Source organism: Euphorbia lathyris, chromosome 7 (assembly GCF_963576675.1).
Source record: "Euphorbia lathyris chromosome 7, ddEupLath1.1, whole genome shotgun sequence".
Classification (NCBI taxonomy): Eukaryota; Viridiplantae; Streptophyta; class Magnoliopsida; order Malpighiales; family Euphorbiaceae; genus Euphorbia; species Euphorbia lathyris.
In genome coordinates, this window is record NC_088916.1 from 73,744,471 (window position 1) to 73,762,110 (window position 17,640).

General features: G+C 36.4%; 1 protein-coding gene across 3 annotated transcripts; it reads right to left on the reverse strand.

Annotated features, from left to right (window-relative positions):
• Window positions 1–13,215: 13,215 nt before the first annotated feature.
• Window positions 13,216–16,248, reverse strand: LOC136234702 (putative disease resistance protein RGA3). Of its 3 annotated transcripts, none has more exons than XM_066024177.1 (2): window positions 15,766–16,248; window positions 13,216–15,462 (listed from the first exon to the last, which is right to left on the reverse strand). In XM_066024177.1, the coding sequence occupies exon 2, from the start codon at window positions 14,206–14,208 to the stop codon at window positions 13,420–13,422; it is 789 nt and encodes a 262-aa protein (XP_065880249.1). In that variant the 5' UTR covers window positions 14,209–15,462; window positions 15,766–16,248; the 3' UTR covers window positions 13,216–13,419. The 3 variants fall into 3 exon arrangements, with proteins under 3 accessions (XP_065880249.1, XP_065880248.1, XP_065880247.1); XM_066024176.1 differs by having other exon boundaries at window positions 13,220–14,237; XM_066024175.1 differs by having other exon boundaries at window positions 13,512–15,462.
• Window positions 16,249–17,640: the final 1,392 nt, after the last annotated feature.

The following is a 17,640-nucleotide window of genomic DNA, read 5'->3' on the forward strand; positions in this document are numbered from 1 at the left end:
AAGTAAAGGAAAAGCAAGCCTTTGTTTCTCAAACTGAGGAACAAGCCGACCCAAAAGCTCCTACGGGTCAAACCTCTGCCGACACCTCTGCTCCACCTTCCACTGAGCAAGTGCTCGAATTTCCTGCTGCTCAACATAATGAGTTAGCAAAGGAAACTCCTCCTGCTAAAGACAGTTCTGAGTTGCCTCAACCTCAAGTTTCAACTCAACTCCAGACTGACCCTGAGCAGGTAATTAATACTACTGAGCAACCACTTCCATCTTCTACTGAGCAGTTAGTAAGCCAGTCAGCTCCTGCTGCTGGCCTTAATACTAAAAGTGCAGCTACTGACCATGCTGGCACTTCTACTTCTGGGCAGCACCAAAGTACTCCACCACCTGCTGCTAACCAGAAAACGGCCACTGAGACTATACAGAACCAGTCTGAAGATAATTCCTATAATTTTCTGAATGCCTCTGAGTCAGGTCGGTGAACCATCAACTCAGCTCATATGCTTCTCCAAGCAATAGATCAGTCTCACGCTAATGCTGCTGGGTCCACTCCTGCTGAGCCAACACAAATGTCATCTGTCACGCAACTCTTGACCGAACTCAAAGGTCTTAAGGAGCTGATGAGTGTTATGACTTTTTTGGTCTCTCAGCAGCCCAAGCAAGAATTCATGGTCAAGCTGGCCGAACTTCAGCTAATGATGGTCAATCACATGGACTCAATCGAAGGGAAACTCAATGCCATATCTGCTGTGAACTCATCATCCGCAACTTCTACTGAAGTCACTCAGCACTTCACTCAGCTGATCGCCGAGCTAACCGGAGCTCGTGAACTTATCTCCTCCACTTCTCAATGCTCTATTGAACAGATCGGTGAAGCCATTCGCCTACTCAACCTGAGCAAAGAAGAAATGGACACTAACCAAGTAAAGACCAATGATATTCTGCACTGCACCCAATCAACTCTTGCGCATGTTCGGCATATCAATGCTCAGCGTCATTCGTACGATTCTTCGTTGCTTCGGATGTACTATCAATTCTATGCACGGATGACAGACTCCATTACTTGGATTGGGAAGTTCCTTGAGTTTTTACTCAGTATGCTCAGCGCACACATTAAAATCCCCTCTTCAAGTATGGCCGATGGCATGCAGGTCTTTAAAGGTCTTAAAGAAAGTACGAGTCACATGCAACAGTATTCCACCATACTGACTTGTGCTGTTCAATAGGGGCAATTCTATGCTCCTCCCCTTCCGTCTAGTGATGATGGCAAAACGGGGGAGAAAGATAAGCAGCCAGCTGACGGAACTCAACGTCAAACTCAGTAGAAGCCTCCTGGCTCAACTTCTGCTGTCCCGGGCAACCAAAGTCAGCAACAAAGAACAGCTAAGCCCAAAGCCAAAGCTAACCAAGTTCAAGCCAATATCAAGAAGTAGAACTAGAACTAGGCTTAGCTTGAGACTTGTATTTTGTATCTGGCATGTTTTCTTTATTAAATGACTATCTATATAAACAAGCATCTATTCTACAAACCATCCTTATATATATGTGATGCTTATTTGCTGTGTTTATGTGCTGATCTGTCTCATGAAACTACTCATTGAACAACAACAAATTAAACTTGTGAACATTAAACAATTAAAATATACTCAGTATACCCCAACTCTGATACCTGAACCCAACTCTGATACCTGAACCTAACTAAGTATCAAAACTGAGTAAATGACTAAATGTTCCAAGTATTAACCTACTTCTAAAGGCTGACATTAGGCTCACTTCGATTAAATCTTAGAAGGTTTAGAATTGAACTAAGTCAGTAGATTCAAGCTTTAGTCTCACTCGATTAGATCTTAGAAGGTTTAGAGTTGAACTGAGTCAGTAGATCCAACCCTTACGGGGGAGTGATTTCAGAAGAATAAGTAAAGGTCAACTATCATAGAGAGCTCAACACCGAGTTCCTCACTAAATACTTTTGCCAACATCAAAATGGGGGATTTTGTTGAAACACCTTTCCACATGATTTTGATTTGACAAAATTATTTAAGTTAATCCCATGATTAAACAATTAAATTTAAGTGCTTTGATTTAATTGTACTAATGTGTTTGTTCAATGTTGAGTAAGTTAACTAACGAGAACATGAACTGAGAGTCTATAAAAGAAAGACAGAACAAAGTCAGCATAGACAAGTCACACAGCAGAAGCTGAGTGGAAAGCAACTCAGCTTTGCTAAAGAAATGTCTTCTTCAGAAAAGCTTGTAGACGAAGCCGCTGAGTCAAGCTGAGTTATAATCAAGTCAGCATAAATGATCCGTTAACTTGGAAGACAAGGTCTGGCAAATTTCTGAAACAAATCAAAAGCCTCGAAAATCCATCTTAAGGATCTTTTCGAGATGCATGGACCATCTGACTTTTGGCTAGAAGACAAACCTGGCGCAAGAAGACAAACCTGGCACAAGAAGATGAATTTGGCAAACCTGGCTCCTGGTAAAAACAGAAGACAGGATTGGCCTACATCTCTGGAAGCTGACCACGTGATGACGAAGAAGACCGTTCTTCCCACAATGGCTATGTCAGAATTCAAATCATTGAAGCCACAAGATTGCTATAAAAAGGGCAAATAATCACTTGGATCACACATATATATAACACAACATACAGACAGAAAAAGCAAATCTTCATTGAGTCAAAATCCAAAATAGAAGCTGTCTGAAAAGAAAAAGCAAGCTCTTACGCTAAATTCCAATCATTGTGTAAAAGTCTAGATTGATTCAGTCATCTAAAGTGTTCTTTGTTGTATTAAGAACAATTTCTTATCATTTGTAAAAGGTTAGAAAGGTGAAGCTGAGTACTCAGTTATAGTACTTAGTGGTAGAGAAAATCTGAGTACTTAGTTATAGTATTCAGTGGTAGATAGGATTGAGTAGACGAATAGAGGACGGTACTCTTGCATACTCAGTTGCTATTGTAAAAGGTTTGTGTTCTACCTTTAAAGAGCTCAGTAAATGATTGAAAAAGCTCGGAGGGATTCTGGGGACTGGACGTAGGCGGAGAGGCCGAACCAGGATAAGTCTGCTGAGTAACTTCTAACCCTTTCTCTTGATATATATATGTATGTGTTGCTTGCTTAAAATTACTCAGTAAATAATCTGTACAAGCTGAAGCTGAGTAATCTGAGTGCTGAGTTGAAAACTGACTTAAGTGTTACTTCCCAACTCACAACTGAAACAGCTATAGTCAGCATCTGATTAAAGTTGTCTCACACCACACTCAACATTGCTGACCTGAAACTACGTTAAGTCGTCAAACATTCAATTAAGTCAGCATTATTAAGCGAAAAAGTTATATTAGTTCCTAACCCCCCTTGGAACTAATCCTATCACATTACACGGGACCAACAGGTAGTACCAAACTTTACCAACTTAGGAGTTGAAAATGTGTAAAAGTGGGAAAGGAATCTTAGGCTTTAACAAGTATGTCAATTTGTGACAATATTTTGGGCCTCTTACAGTTCGAATTTGGAAATTATTATTATTAGTAATTTTTTCTTCTATCTATTAGCTGTCCACATCATTTTGAATCGTCTCAATCCGAGTTGGTATGAGAGATTTATGATTAAAATATGAAAATATACCAAATCTGCCAGCAATATGAACAAAGGACTCTGCAATTTCTGCAGGCACCTCGACGATGTGATTTTACACCTCGATGAGGTGCAGGGACTAAAGTGAATAAACTCCACTTAATTCCCATCTTGGCAAGGTTGGGATGCACCTCGACAAGGTGCAGGGATTTAAATGATTAATCTTCATTTACTTTTCCATAATGGCTCCGCTTCACTTTCGAGTCCTCATCTTAAGCCCCGACTTTGGTTATTTGTGACGAAATCTTGTGAAAATACCTAAAAACACACGAAAATGACTTACTTATATAAAATGATGAAAATATATGAAAACTATCATTATAATTATTAAAATGGTATAAAACAAATAGTAATTAAGTATGAAATTGCTATAAAGTACGACAATAACACTTACCTTGGCAAAATGGGTAATGAGTATGTCGGTCGTCTTATTAACCATCGTTTGACGAATTTTTTTGCTCTCGGATGGAACTAGAGCAAGACGACCGGGATCATAGACAATCTCCATGTTACTTAGAGTAACCTGATCCTCCTTATAACGTCGAGCATAAAGCTAAGAAGAAGAAACAACAAGTCAAAAAGAAGCCCTGAAAAATATAAGAAGAAGAAAAAAACAAAAACACTAGCTCGGGAAATATCAAACCGTGAAATTTGGGCCTCTTCCTCTATATTCAAGGGACCATCCTCTAGGGTCACCTCCACATCCTTCTCTTTATGGGTCCGCTTAAAAGACTGAGCCTTTTCCTTAAAGGGTCGGAGGAAGCATCCTTCAAGGCAGGCACCTTTCTCTTGCCCTTGTGATTAACTTTAAGCTTCTAGACACAGGACGAAATCTGAGCCTCAACCTTAGTAGGAGACAGTCCCTTTGGAATAGCTCCCACTTCCTCCCCTAATGGAGCTTGGACCTCATGCATATTCCCCAGATGAGCCCCCTTCTAAAACTTAAGGATTGGGCACGGTCCCTTGAGGAGCCCTATTAGTGACATCCTCTCGAGAGGGATCATAAATTGTGACCATCAGAACTTATTCAATGGTCTCCCTACCATCCCGAGCCATAACTTCCACACTTGGCTACATAACAGGCTGCTCATCAGCCACGTCCGTCTCGGACATACATACCCCAACCTCCACTAGAGGCATATAACCAACAATGATCTTGAGCTCAGAACTGACACACACAGGGTCGGGAAGAATAAGCTCAAATGGTAGTACGGCTAGAGGAAGGTACGTCGAGTCCAAAATAGACTATGTCTCTTCTTGGGTTTTACAGATTAGAAAACACGGCGGAAAAGATTTCTAAACACCTAAGTGATCCCAAAGATCCATGCTTCAAATAAGAGGTAAGAAAAATCATACCATTCTTCGTATGTTTGAGTACAGATTTTGATGTTGAGTCTGATAAGATTAAGAGCTGAAATGCAAATTCTCTCTATGCTTACATACATAAAGGCTTTAACAAGAATTTAATCGGTATGCTAGTACCCATCATGATTCAATAAGAAAAATCTAATCTCTCTCCTTTCAGATGTTGTGAAGAACACAGAGCTAATATTGCACAAAGCGGCTTAAAAGATAAAACCCTAAGGCTTTGATTGGATGAGAGGTTTTGAAGGGTAATTAAAGGGAGGGTAGGGAAGGGTTAGTGGAAACCCTTGTTTGGAAGATTAAAAAAATATGAGGGTAAGGGTTTTGAAGGTTCAAAATCAATAAGTTTTTAATAGATTTTCAACCCACCAAATCGGTGGGTTTGGAAGGGTTTTGATGAACCCTTACCTTTCTCCCAAACAAGGGTAAGAGTAATACCCTCTCTCCCCCTCCTTCCCATTCACTACCCTCTTTTTAATTACCCTTCAAAACCTCTCATCCAATCAAAGCCTAAAGACCTCCTTTATATATTTCATGCCTGAAAGATGAAAATTCCCTTAAGAAGGGAGGGGGAGGGGGGCAACGGCTAAATTAGTTAAGATTAGAATTAGATTTTATTTATTTTTATCTCGAAAAATCAAATAATATCTTTTTCTTATTTCCTTTTAGATTTGATTTGGATTTTAATTTTAATTAGAACAAATCAAATTTTATCCTTATATATAGGGGTGAGATCCAGGTGTGATAAGGTCTCATAGTGTGACAATAAGCTTATGATGTGACAGAATAAAACTACGTAGTTTTGATGATAATTAAAAAGGACAAGGTGACGTCTTCACGAGGACTAACCACACCTGCAAACCCAATACGTGTAACTTCTTCGCGGGGACTTGCCACACTAGCAGATTCATTTTGAGCAGTGTCTTCACGAGAAACACCACCCTCTGCTGGTTCCGACCTATCACAACAGAAGCAGGCTCATTCTTTGGACCCTTCTTCAGCCTCGGGGTAGGAACGCCATCCGTTACTATAATAGCACCTCTAGCCGTGACCTCCCTCTCTCTCATCTACCACATGAGTACGGATATCCGAGTTTGACATGATAAATACTCGCGACACGAAACAAAAAAAAAAAATCCTTATGTGTCCACAATTCCATTTAAAACAATTCCTGTAACTATCCACGAAATAAGGTATACAATGGGTCCCTTAACTTTTTTCTTCAAATGTGTAAAAGTGGACACCATTAGCACATGGGGTTTGGTAGTAAATGATTTTCATTTGGATAAACTTAATTCATGATATGATATCCTTCACAAGGATACAGCTAGGTAGGCCAATACTCCTTTTTTCTCTCACGTGATTTCCCTTTCTGATCACGTGACATCCTATACAGAAAGAAAGATCCCTCCATCCATGTGTTTGGTGGGTTGAAAGCTTGACTTTATGAAAATCAATAATCCCTAAAAGTTAAAACTTAAAAGGAATTTGTCTCTTAAAAAGCTTATGTTATTGTAACAAATTCTAAGAGAATTTTAAAATAAAAAGTTATTATAACTCAAGAAATGTTAATATTATTATTTCTTAGTAAATGATATAATTAGATCTATTTAATAACATTGGACTCTTAATTGTGTTATTTTTTTATATTTCAAAAGTAAAATTAAACATTTCTTTATCAATCTTAAGGGTATTTTTCTTTTACCTTTCCTATACTATAAATAAATAAGTGTTATTTTTTTTATTATTATAAGTGTGGTAATTATGCTTAATACATTAGTTGCTCGTAGATCTGTCCACGGGCCCGGGTACCCACCCAGCCTGCCCAGGCCCGTGCCCTTGGACTGAACTTGAACAATAAAAATTAATCTTAGATCCAGTCCGATCCAGGCCCGTTAAAACCCGTCTAGTTTTTGGGCGGGTTTGTGATTAATAAAAATAGCCCGACCCGGCTATTAATACTAATTAATAAATTTATATATTTATATATTAAATATTGATTTTTATATATAATATTGATTTTTTATAATTAAAAATTATATATATATATATATATGTGGGTTTATATGGGTTCGGCTTGAGATTTGATTTTTAGGTCTGAGCCCGTCTAAATTAATAGCGGACTGGGCTAATGTTGGACTGAACATTTTTATCAAAAAAATCCGATAGGCCCAATCCATGGCCATGTCTAGTTGCTCGTGAACTTGTTAAAAACTTGTTTGACTTTCTGAATTTATATATTTTTTTTATTAGCTCACGTGCAACATTTTTGTATTATTCTTATTCGAATGAACTTTAAGCCAACTCAAACAAACCTCACTTCTTTTTACGAAACAAAGAATGTAGCTGCCTATTTTCCCTAACATTGATATGACTCGCAGCAAGAACAAATTTGTCTAAATTATCATGATTAAGTCTATAAATTTATAAAAACGTTATAAAAATATATAAAGAATAGAAAGTTAATTTGTTTTAAATATCTACAATCATGAATTAGACCTTTATTTTTTAAGTTCTGAATTCTTTTACAAGTTTAGTCAAATTGAAATTTATATCACTTTAAATAGGCCACTTTAAACAAATGGTGGTAGCAAATAAATTATTTTAAGCAAGTTGAATGGACTAAAGAAACACTTTTTAAATTTAGGGGCTAATTGAACTTTTTAGATAAGTGCGGGTACTTTTAATGTATTAAGCCTTTTGATAGTAGTTGATGTGGTGATGTTATGGGTCCTATTTATTGAATGAGTAATTATAACAAAAACAATTAAGAGAGAATGATTCAACAACTCCACTTTTAAGATTTTCTAAAAGTATTAATTTATTACACATAATTGCTTTCCTTGACCTTAGTTATCGAGTCTCATTAGTAAAATTAAGATTGCTAACACAAATCATTTCTCAATGGGAAAGTTTAGGGCCCATCAAATGAAAATAAAAGAAACATTGTATAGACATTTTTTAAAAACATAAAATATAACCCATTAAAATTAGCTTCAGTCATTAATCGCTTCAAGATATGCAGAAAGCTTTAATTAGAAAAGGATCCACCTAAAGGTTGTATGACGAGTCGAGAAATTAGATAAACTATAAAAAAACATGTTTGGTTAAGCTGTTAGTTAATAATGGTTGTTGTTGTTAGCTATTGCAGGTAGTTGTGTTGGAGTAGAAGGACTAAAAGTGAAAAATTATAGAGGATTGGATATATAATTCTAAGGGACTAATTACTTTATAGAATAAAATAATACAAGCACAAAACACATAGAAAAAACTAAGGACTAGGACTTGAATATTTATTTTTGTTTTTTTCACCACATACATCTCAAAATGAATATACTTAAATAAGACTCCAATGGACAAATACCCATACAAAAACCCATACCAAGACTTTGAAAAATACATCAATAATATCATTCACCATACATTGACTTTCAACAACCCAATTTATTGTTATTGTTATTTTTATTAATTTTTTGTTTTATTTTATTTTGATCAAAATTAAGTTTATTTTTTATTTTTTTTTAACATGTCCCCTTAAACTTAATTTTCTGTGACTCCCAACCAGGATCTCAACTGAACACATCGTGCTTTAACGGCTTCGTGAAAATATCTGCAATTTGATCTTGTGTCTTCACGTACTTCAGTGTCACCTCTTTTTGCTCAATACACTCACGAATAAAATGATACCTCGTATCAATGTGCTTACTTCGATCATGAAACACTGGATTTTTCGCTAATGCCAGTGCAGATTTATTATCAATAAAAATCTCCGTTGGATCATTTTGACTCATCTGAAATTCTTTTAGCAATTTTCGGAGCCAAATTGCATGACAGACGCATGAGGTTGCAGCAACATATTCAGCTTCGCAGGTGGATAACGTCACAATCGCCTGTTTCTTCGAACTCCATGTAAAATGCAGTATCACCAAAAAAAATACAAAACCAGTTGTACTTTTTCGGTCATCCTTGTCACCGGCCCAATCACTATCACAGTATCCAACTAATTTGAAATCGTCAGTTTTTGAATAATGTAATCCCAAATTAGTTGTACCTTTCACGTAATGGAGAATTCTTTTTGCTGCATTCCAATGTGACACCATTGGGGCTTCCATGTATCGACTTACTAAGCCGACTACATAAAGAATATCCGGTCTCGTACACGTCAAATATCTGAGACTTCCAACCAAGCTTCGGAATAATATCGGGTTGACTCTGTCTCCACCTTCATCTTTTGTCAACTTGATTCTACATTCGACTGGCGTGCTGACGGAATTACAATTTTCCATCTTAAACTTCTTTAAGATCTCCTTTGCAAAACCACTTTGAGAAATAAAAATTCCGTCGTCATTCTGCTTCACTTCAATGCCAAGATAATATGACATTAGACCAATGTCAGTCATCTCGAACTCACGAGCCATTGTCTTCTTGAATTCTTCAAACATCTTAGGATTGTTCCCTGTAAAAATGAGATCATCCACATACAAACAAACAAGTAACATATCTCCATTTTTCACCTTTGCATATAGGGCATATTCATGTGGGCATTTGACAAAGCCATTTTCTTGAAAATATTTGTCAATGCGACTGTTCCAGGCTCGTGGTGCTTGCTTGAGACCGTAAAGTGCCTTTTTCAATTTTAACACTTTATTTTCTTGACCTTTCACAACATACCCAGGTGGTTGCTGGATATAAATTTCCTCTTCCAGGTATCCGTTGAGAAATGCGGATTTCACGTCCATTTGATGGATTCTCCACCCGTGTTGAGCAGCTACAGAAATTACCAGTCTGATACTCTCCATTCTGGCAACAGGAGCAAAAACTTCATTGTAGTCAATTCCGGGTCGTTGACTGAACCCTTTCGCCACCAATCTTGCTTTATGTCGGACAATTTCACCATTTGCATCTTTCTTTGCTTTGAACACCCATTTAACTCTAATGGGTTTTTGACCGGCCGAAAGTGATATCAGCTCCCATGTTTTATTTTTCTCGATCGAATGAATCTCCTCTTCCATGGCTTGTCTCCATTTTTCATCCTTCATTGCTTCTTCTGGATCTGTTGGTTCATCATTAACAAAATGACAATAAAGAGTTAATTCATCATCGAGATTTCTTGTTACATCATAGAGATCTTTAATAGGTATGAATTTTTTTGGCTTTCCGGGCGGATGTTCATCTGAACTGTCACCATCACTCGAGGATGAACTCGAACTGGATGAGCTTGCTGATGTCGAACTGGTTGCTGGTGTTGTGGCTGCGACTGTGGCTGGTTCTTCCTGATCATTGTCTTCATCCATGAAAGGATAAAAACTGTAGTTTTTTTCTTTTTCACCGGTCAAGTCCCAAACTGCTTCTTCATCAATGGTGACATCTCTACTGATTATAATTTTCTGAGTCTGTGGATCGAACATTTTGTACCCTTTGGAATGTTCTGAATAGCCCACAAACAAATATTTCTTGCTTTTATCATCTAGCTTCTTGCGTTCTTCATCCGGTACATGGACATGAGCAACACTGCCAAAAACACGCAAATGAGAAATACTGGGTTTTATTCTGCTCCATGCTTCTTATGGAGTTTGATCCCAAACACTAACAGTTGGCGATCTGTTCAACAGGTAGACAGCACATTCTACTGCTTCGGCCCATAACTCCTTCGGTAAATTTTTACTTTTTAACATGCTCCTCACCATGTTGAGCACAGTTCTGTTCTTTCTTTCTACTACGCCATTTTGTTGAGGTGATCTGGGGACTGAAAGGAAATGACGGATTCCATGATCTTCACAAAATTGCTTGAAAGAGATGGACATGTATTCACCACCTCTGTCTGATCTGAGTGCTTTAATAAAATGGCCACTTTCTTTCTCCACTTGGACTTTGAATTTTTTAAATGTCTCAAAAACTTCTATTTTTTCCTTCAAAAAATACACCCAAGTTTTTCTACTATAATCATAAATGAAAAGTAGAAAATATTTATTTTTACCCAAGGACTGTTGAGTGATCGGTCCGAACACATCTGTGTGAACTAGCTCAAGTGGCGCCTTTGCTCTTGACATGGACTCCTTTGGAAAACTGGTTCTGAATTGTTTTCCAACAAGACATCCTTGACACAGTTGATGAGGCTGGTCAATGTGAGGCAATCCATTTACCATCTGCTTCTGTCCCAACTGCTTCAGTCCTCCAAAATTGAGATGTCCGTACCGTAAATGCCAAAGCCAGGGGGGACTTTGCACACAAGCTTTCAAACATTTGGCCATGTCCGTCTGAATGTTAATTGTGAACATTCTGTTTTTCGCCATGGGTACTCGTGCAATCAACTCCTTTTTCTCATTCAATAGGAGTAGTTTCCGATCTGCCATATGAACTTCATAATTTTTCTCCAGTAACTGTCCCAAACTCAAAATATTGCTTTTCATGCTAGGAACATAATAAACATTATCAATAAACTGGTGAGCGCCGTTTTTGAGCCGAATAAGAATTGTTCCTTTGCCTGTAATAGGAACCTTAGAGGAATCTCCAAATACAACATTACCACGAACGGATTCATAGAGCTCCACGAACATCTTCTTGTCACCACACATATGGTTACTTGCCGCATTGTCAAGATACCATATATTATTTTCGCGACTTTCTTCACCTTCGTAAGTAAGTAACACAGTGCCAGTGACTTCCTCATCTTGAATATTATTGACAGTCTCCTCTACCTCCTTAGGCGGACTCCAACATTCTACCGCGTAGTGACCATACTTGGAGCAATTATAACACTGAATATTGGACTTGTCACGTCCTTCATTCGACCTCCAGTTTCCTCTTCCTTGACCGCGTCCTCGGCCTCTTCCTCTGCCTCTGGTGAATTGAGTGCTTCTGTCATTGTTGTTATTGCCGTTTTCATTTCTGCCTTGACTTCTGCCACGTCCTCGTCCTCTACCATTTCCTCCTCGACCTCTTCCGCGTCCTCTGCCGGACTGACTACTTTCGCCATTTTTAAACACAGCCTTTGTTGCTAAGACTTGTTCTGCGGAATCTTCTCTTCGTTTCTCAAACCGCTCCTCTCGTGCTTGTAGTGACCCTACAACTTCGTCAACTGACATTTCACTGATGTCTCTAGACTCCTCCATAGCCACCACTACATAATCAAATTTTGGTAGTAGTGATCGTAGAATTTTTTCAACAATTCTGGACTCTTCAATTTTTTCTCCATACTGCCGCATCTGATTTACGACAGATTTTACTCGGGATGAGTAATCACTAATGGCCTCCGTCTCTTTCATCCTCATCATCTCAAATTCTCCTCTCAGCATCTGCAAACGAACTTTTTTTTAACTTTCTCCTCCCCTTGAAGAGAAACTCGTAAAATTTCCCAGGCTTGTTTGGCGGTGGTAGCTTCGGCTACTTTCTCGAACATTAATTCATCCAAACCTTGATGGATGAGAGTAAGTGCCTTTTGATCGCTTTTGCGATTTTTCTGCAGAGTATCTTTTTCTGCTTGTGTCAACGCTGCCTCGTTACCTGGGACTACGTAGCATTTTTCGACAATATCCCAGACATCTTGACATCCGAGTAACGCCTTCATTCGAATACACCAACTTGAATAATTGGTTTTGGTGAGCTGAGGGTATTGATAAGGAAGTTTGAGACCGTATGACATTTTTTATAGGGTCTATTTGGCGGAAAACTGACTCTCGTAATATGGCTCTGATACCACTTTGTTGGAGTAGAAGGACTAAAAGTGAAAAATTGTGGAGGATTGGATATATAATTTTGAGGGACTAATTACTTTATGGAATAAAATAATACAAGCACAAAACACATAGAAAAAACTAAGGACTAGGACTTGAATATTTATTTTTGTTTTTTTCACCACATACATCTCAAAATGAATATACTTAAATAAGACTCCAATGGACAAATACCCATACAAAAACCCATACCAAGACTTTGAAAAATACATCAATAATATCATTCACCATACATTGACTTTCAACAACCCAATTTATTGTTATTTTATTTTTTATTAATTTTTTGTTTTATTTTATTTTGATCAAAATTAAGTTTATTTTTTATTTTTTTTAACAAGTTGTTTGCAGATTGTCATTAGTGTTTGGTAAAATTGTGATTAATTGTTGCTGTTAGAATATAAAATGTCTAATCTTACCAAAAAAAAGAATGTAAAATGTCTAAAATAATCATCTTTTTAAATTAATCAATAAATTAATTATAGAAATGAAAATTTTAATACATAAATTAATAAAAAAAAAAATTTAAAAAAAAAATTTATTGTACGGAATAAAATCTTGTTTTTCGGTAATAATATTATAGAGATTTGAAAACCTAGTCCTTGGATTTTTGCTTTCCCCTGCAGATTTGCTCTCTCGACTTCTTTCTTATCACCCACCTCCTCAAGCCTGGTTATTTTCAAGTCCCCTCTTAGTTAATTTAAGCATTCAAGTTCTTCAATGCTACCTCCCCACTCGGGACCCACAACAAATAATAGCAATGTTTCAAGACCATTTAAAATCCCCAAACCAAATGGCATCTGGTACTCATAAGAAAAAGCAATATGCTTCAAACTGATCAAATTGTTGATCTTTTTCCTAGGAAGCTTGGTAAGTTCCTTGCATTCAAGGAATTTCAAAGTTTGAAGATTGCAGAGCTCAGTGATGGATTCAGGCAACTCTTTGATGTTAGAATTTGAGACATCCAAAGTGTGAAGATTATGGAGCTTGGTGATTGAGTCAGGCAATTCTTTGATGCTGGAATTTGAGACATTCAAAGTATGAAGACTGTGGAGCTTACTAATGGATTCAGGCAATTCTTTGATGCTAGAATTTGAGAGATTCAATGTTTGAAGATTGAAGAGCTTAGTGATGAATTCAGGTAATTCGTTGATGCCAGAATTTGAGAGATTCAAAGTTCGAAGATTGTATAGCTTGGTGATTGACTCAGACAGCTCTTTGGCTTTAGAAACTGATGCATCAAGATATCTCAAATGTTTCAATTTTCCGATTGATGATGTCAATACTTTACCAGCAACATTTAAGTGCAGACACCGCAACCTTTTCATCTTCCATGTCTCTTGATTGGGAGAACCACTGACGAGAATAGAACGAAACTTCTTGGCCATATAACTTAGTACAAATTTATTCTGCAACCTTTTCATTTTCCATGTCTCTTGATTGGGAGCAACGCCAACAATACTAGTACGTAACTTCTTGGCCATATAACTTGGTATAAATTGATCACCTGCATCTATACAATAGATGAAATGTCCATCAAGTGAATAGTGCTAAAAAAATGTTCTAGATTTGGAGAAATACGATGCAATATCGTGCACAATATCAGCCATCTTGCATAATATGACATCGTTATAATCATCCCTTTCTTCATCTTGGAACAAGGAACTTGCAAGTAAGGCATCAAAGCACTTGTTGCCCATGTCAAATCAACTCTTCCTTTCTAATTAGGAAGCCTTTAGAAAATTTGAACATAATGCAAAGCATGACTTTAAATATGAGGGCAAGTGATGAAAAATTTGTATGAACATAAGCAAATTATCCTGAACAGGTCTTTCTTTCAACACACCACCATGTCTAATTTTCAACCATGTTTCTTCATCCCTATTAAATCCCATTACCCCTCCTAAAAATGTTGCAACCAATGGTATTCCACCGCATGTTTTTGCAATTTCCCTTCCTATGGCCTCTAAATTTAATGGAACTGGTGTTGTTACATTTCCAAATGCCCTTTCTTTCAAAATAAGCCAACATTCATCATTAGACAATGAATTGAGCTGATGACTATGCTGAGATGATGTCTCCATAATGGATGCCACTTCCATTGAACGAGTTGTGACAAGAACAGCATTTCCTTTGTTTGTACAAATTCTTGACAGCAGAGTCTTTAAAACATCCCACCGCCGCCTAGGTTTGTGGTTCGAAACATCATCTAGAACCAGAAGAAATTTCCTACTGACCAACTCATTCTTGAGTTGCTGAAGAATTGCATCTTCATTGGTTAAGCCCCCCATTGATGGATTCAAAGATTGCAACATTTCTCCCAAAATTTTGTGTTCACTAAAGTTTTTAGAAACGCACACCCATATTTTAACATCAAAAGGTTTTCTTGTTAAAGCCATGACTTTTTGACACACAAGTTTAGCTAAAACGGTCTTTCCTACACCAGCAAGACCTACTATGGAAACAACTGTAACTTGTTCATAGCAGGAGCTAAGAATCAGGTTGACAATTTTTATTACATCAGCTTTCCTTCCTACAACTGATTCTGTTCGCAGCCTATTCTGAGACAACATATCCTCCAAATTGTGTTGGATTGAACTAAGCTGAAGGGATATACTGCGACTCTGAATATTTTTTAGTGACTGGTTCACTTTCTTAAGCTTAGTCGCCATTTGGCCATGAAATTTAGCCTTTCTGACATTGGCGATGGCTCTTGAAACTGAAGAGAAGCTACGAACCTAATTGGAAAAGTATGTATAGTTGAGAGATTAGTCTTCTTGGGATGATAATAACCATAACTTTTAATTTGATTAAACTAATAGCCATTATTAGAGAAGGATTAGTGTCTATTTATAGATTTACAAGATAATTAAATTCAAATAACTCCAAATCTAATCTTCTTCCAATAAACTAATAAATTCCCAAAGACACGTTTTACAGACTTTATAATCAAATCTCCTACAAATTTACTCTTTCTAAGTTCAGAAACTATAAAATTTTCAGTGAAATTGAGATTTAGCTATGAGATTATAGATAGATACCTCCTGATTTCGAATCTGAAGTCGAGTAGTTTCATAAGCCAACTCAGAAAGCAGGTCGTCAGATTCGTAAGCAACTCGTTTCAGATATCTCAGCCAGAGTCTGGCGAGAATCACTGTCTGTTGTTTCTCCTATGCATCTTCGACGAGATCTGCAATCGTAACTAGTGATTGTCGAAGCTGGTTGAGTTCGTCTTCAAATCCCCAATATCTTTTCAGATCTTCAAAGTGAATTGGAATTAAGTTGATCAAGTTGGATGGTAGTTTTCCCACGTAAGTGAGTTCCTCAGCCATTAATGATCAAGTTGGAAGATCTACCAAACCAATTTGAGAAGAGTGAGAGTGAGAGAAGCTAGAAGATGATCGAATATCCAACTTGATTCTCAAATTACAGTAATACTACTTTTCAGAATAAATCTTCATGTTTTTGTCTTCTTTATACAAAATTTCAAAATTGGAAAAAGACTATCCGGATAGAATCTGTACGGGTAGAATGAAAAGCAAAATTTTTTGGAATATTTATACTTTTTCATTTTTATATTGGGGCATTTATAATAACATTTATTTTTGTCTCATTAATTATTAACATTTCTTTCAAGGGAAAATTATAAAATTGAATTAAATTAAAGACTCGTTTATATATTTAACCCATTTATTCAATCTAGATTATTTTTGTATGATTTTTCCAAAATATCCTTAATATACACTTAGAATTTTTTTAGTTTTTCGTCTTTTTCACTCCCGCCTGACTTTGCAGATTTCGCAATATGCGAAGTCTGCGAAAATATGTGTGGTTCAGTAGATGATTTTAATTCGCAGATTTCGTAATATGCGAATTAAAGACTAAATATATTTTACGAAAATAAGAAGAATAATTTTATCAATATTAAATAAATACAAACCAGTGTTCATGAAAAGTTCCAAAAATTTGTTATTTCTATTTAAAAAAAAAGCTAAAAGTAGTTGTTGTATAAATCTAACCAAACACCGTATTTATTGCGGTGTTCTGAAAAGCTGAAACTAACACCTCCATTAATCAAACTAGTTTTATAGTAATCAAGAATTTAATATGTATAATCACAATTGGTCAAGTTTTAAAATGTTAAAATAAAATTTTAGAAATTTAATCAATAAAAAATGAAAAGAGGATAAGTTTTTTTTTTTCTGAGTTAAGAAAAAGAAATATTTTTTTATTAATTATCTCTGGGCCAGTTATTCTTAAAAAAAATTGAGGAAAATTCCCTGTTTCCTAAAATGAAGGCTGAAGCCCAAAATATTAATTATAAATTAGGAAACATTTTATTGTTAAATAAAAAGATTATATTATATTGAAGATAACAAAATAAGTCAATGATGATCCTAAAGGTTTGCAACAAGTTTAATATTATTCTCAGTTCAAAAAAAAAAAAAAAAGTTTAATATTATTCTTTTTAAGAAATTATTCAAATGAAAATGTTTCTTTTCTGAAAAAAAGGGACTTTCCCTTTTGGATGAATTGGGCCGGTCCATAATGTTTTGGCCTTAACATTGTAAGTTTGTAAGTATTTCATTTTGTTCCTAATTCTCTCTGGGTTTGGTTTTTTTTAAAGGAATTAAATTAATGAGCTATAATCGGATAAAATTGTCGACAACATCCACAAGATAACTCGGTATATGATAAAAGAATAATGAGACTAATATCAAACCGAGACTCCCTAGCTCACGCATGAGCTATCTTGTTTAATTGTCTCCGTACAAAGGTGACTGAGTAGCAATCATGAGAAACAAGAAGGCACTGGTGCTGCTGGACTAAATCCTCAAACTCTGTATCATCTGCCACACACGAATTAACAGTATCAACAACACATTTGGCATCTGACTCAAAAATCACATTTGAAT

Bases quoted from the DNA above. Each gene is read 5' to 3' on its own strand.
- LOC136234702 (XM_066024175.1), bottom strand. From the start codon at position 15,396: ATGGCGACTAAGCTTAAGAAAGTGAACCAGTCACTAAAAAATATTCAG.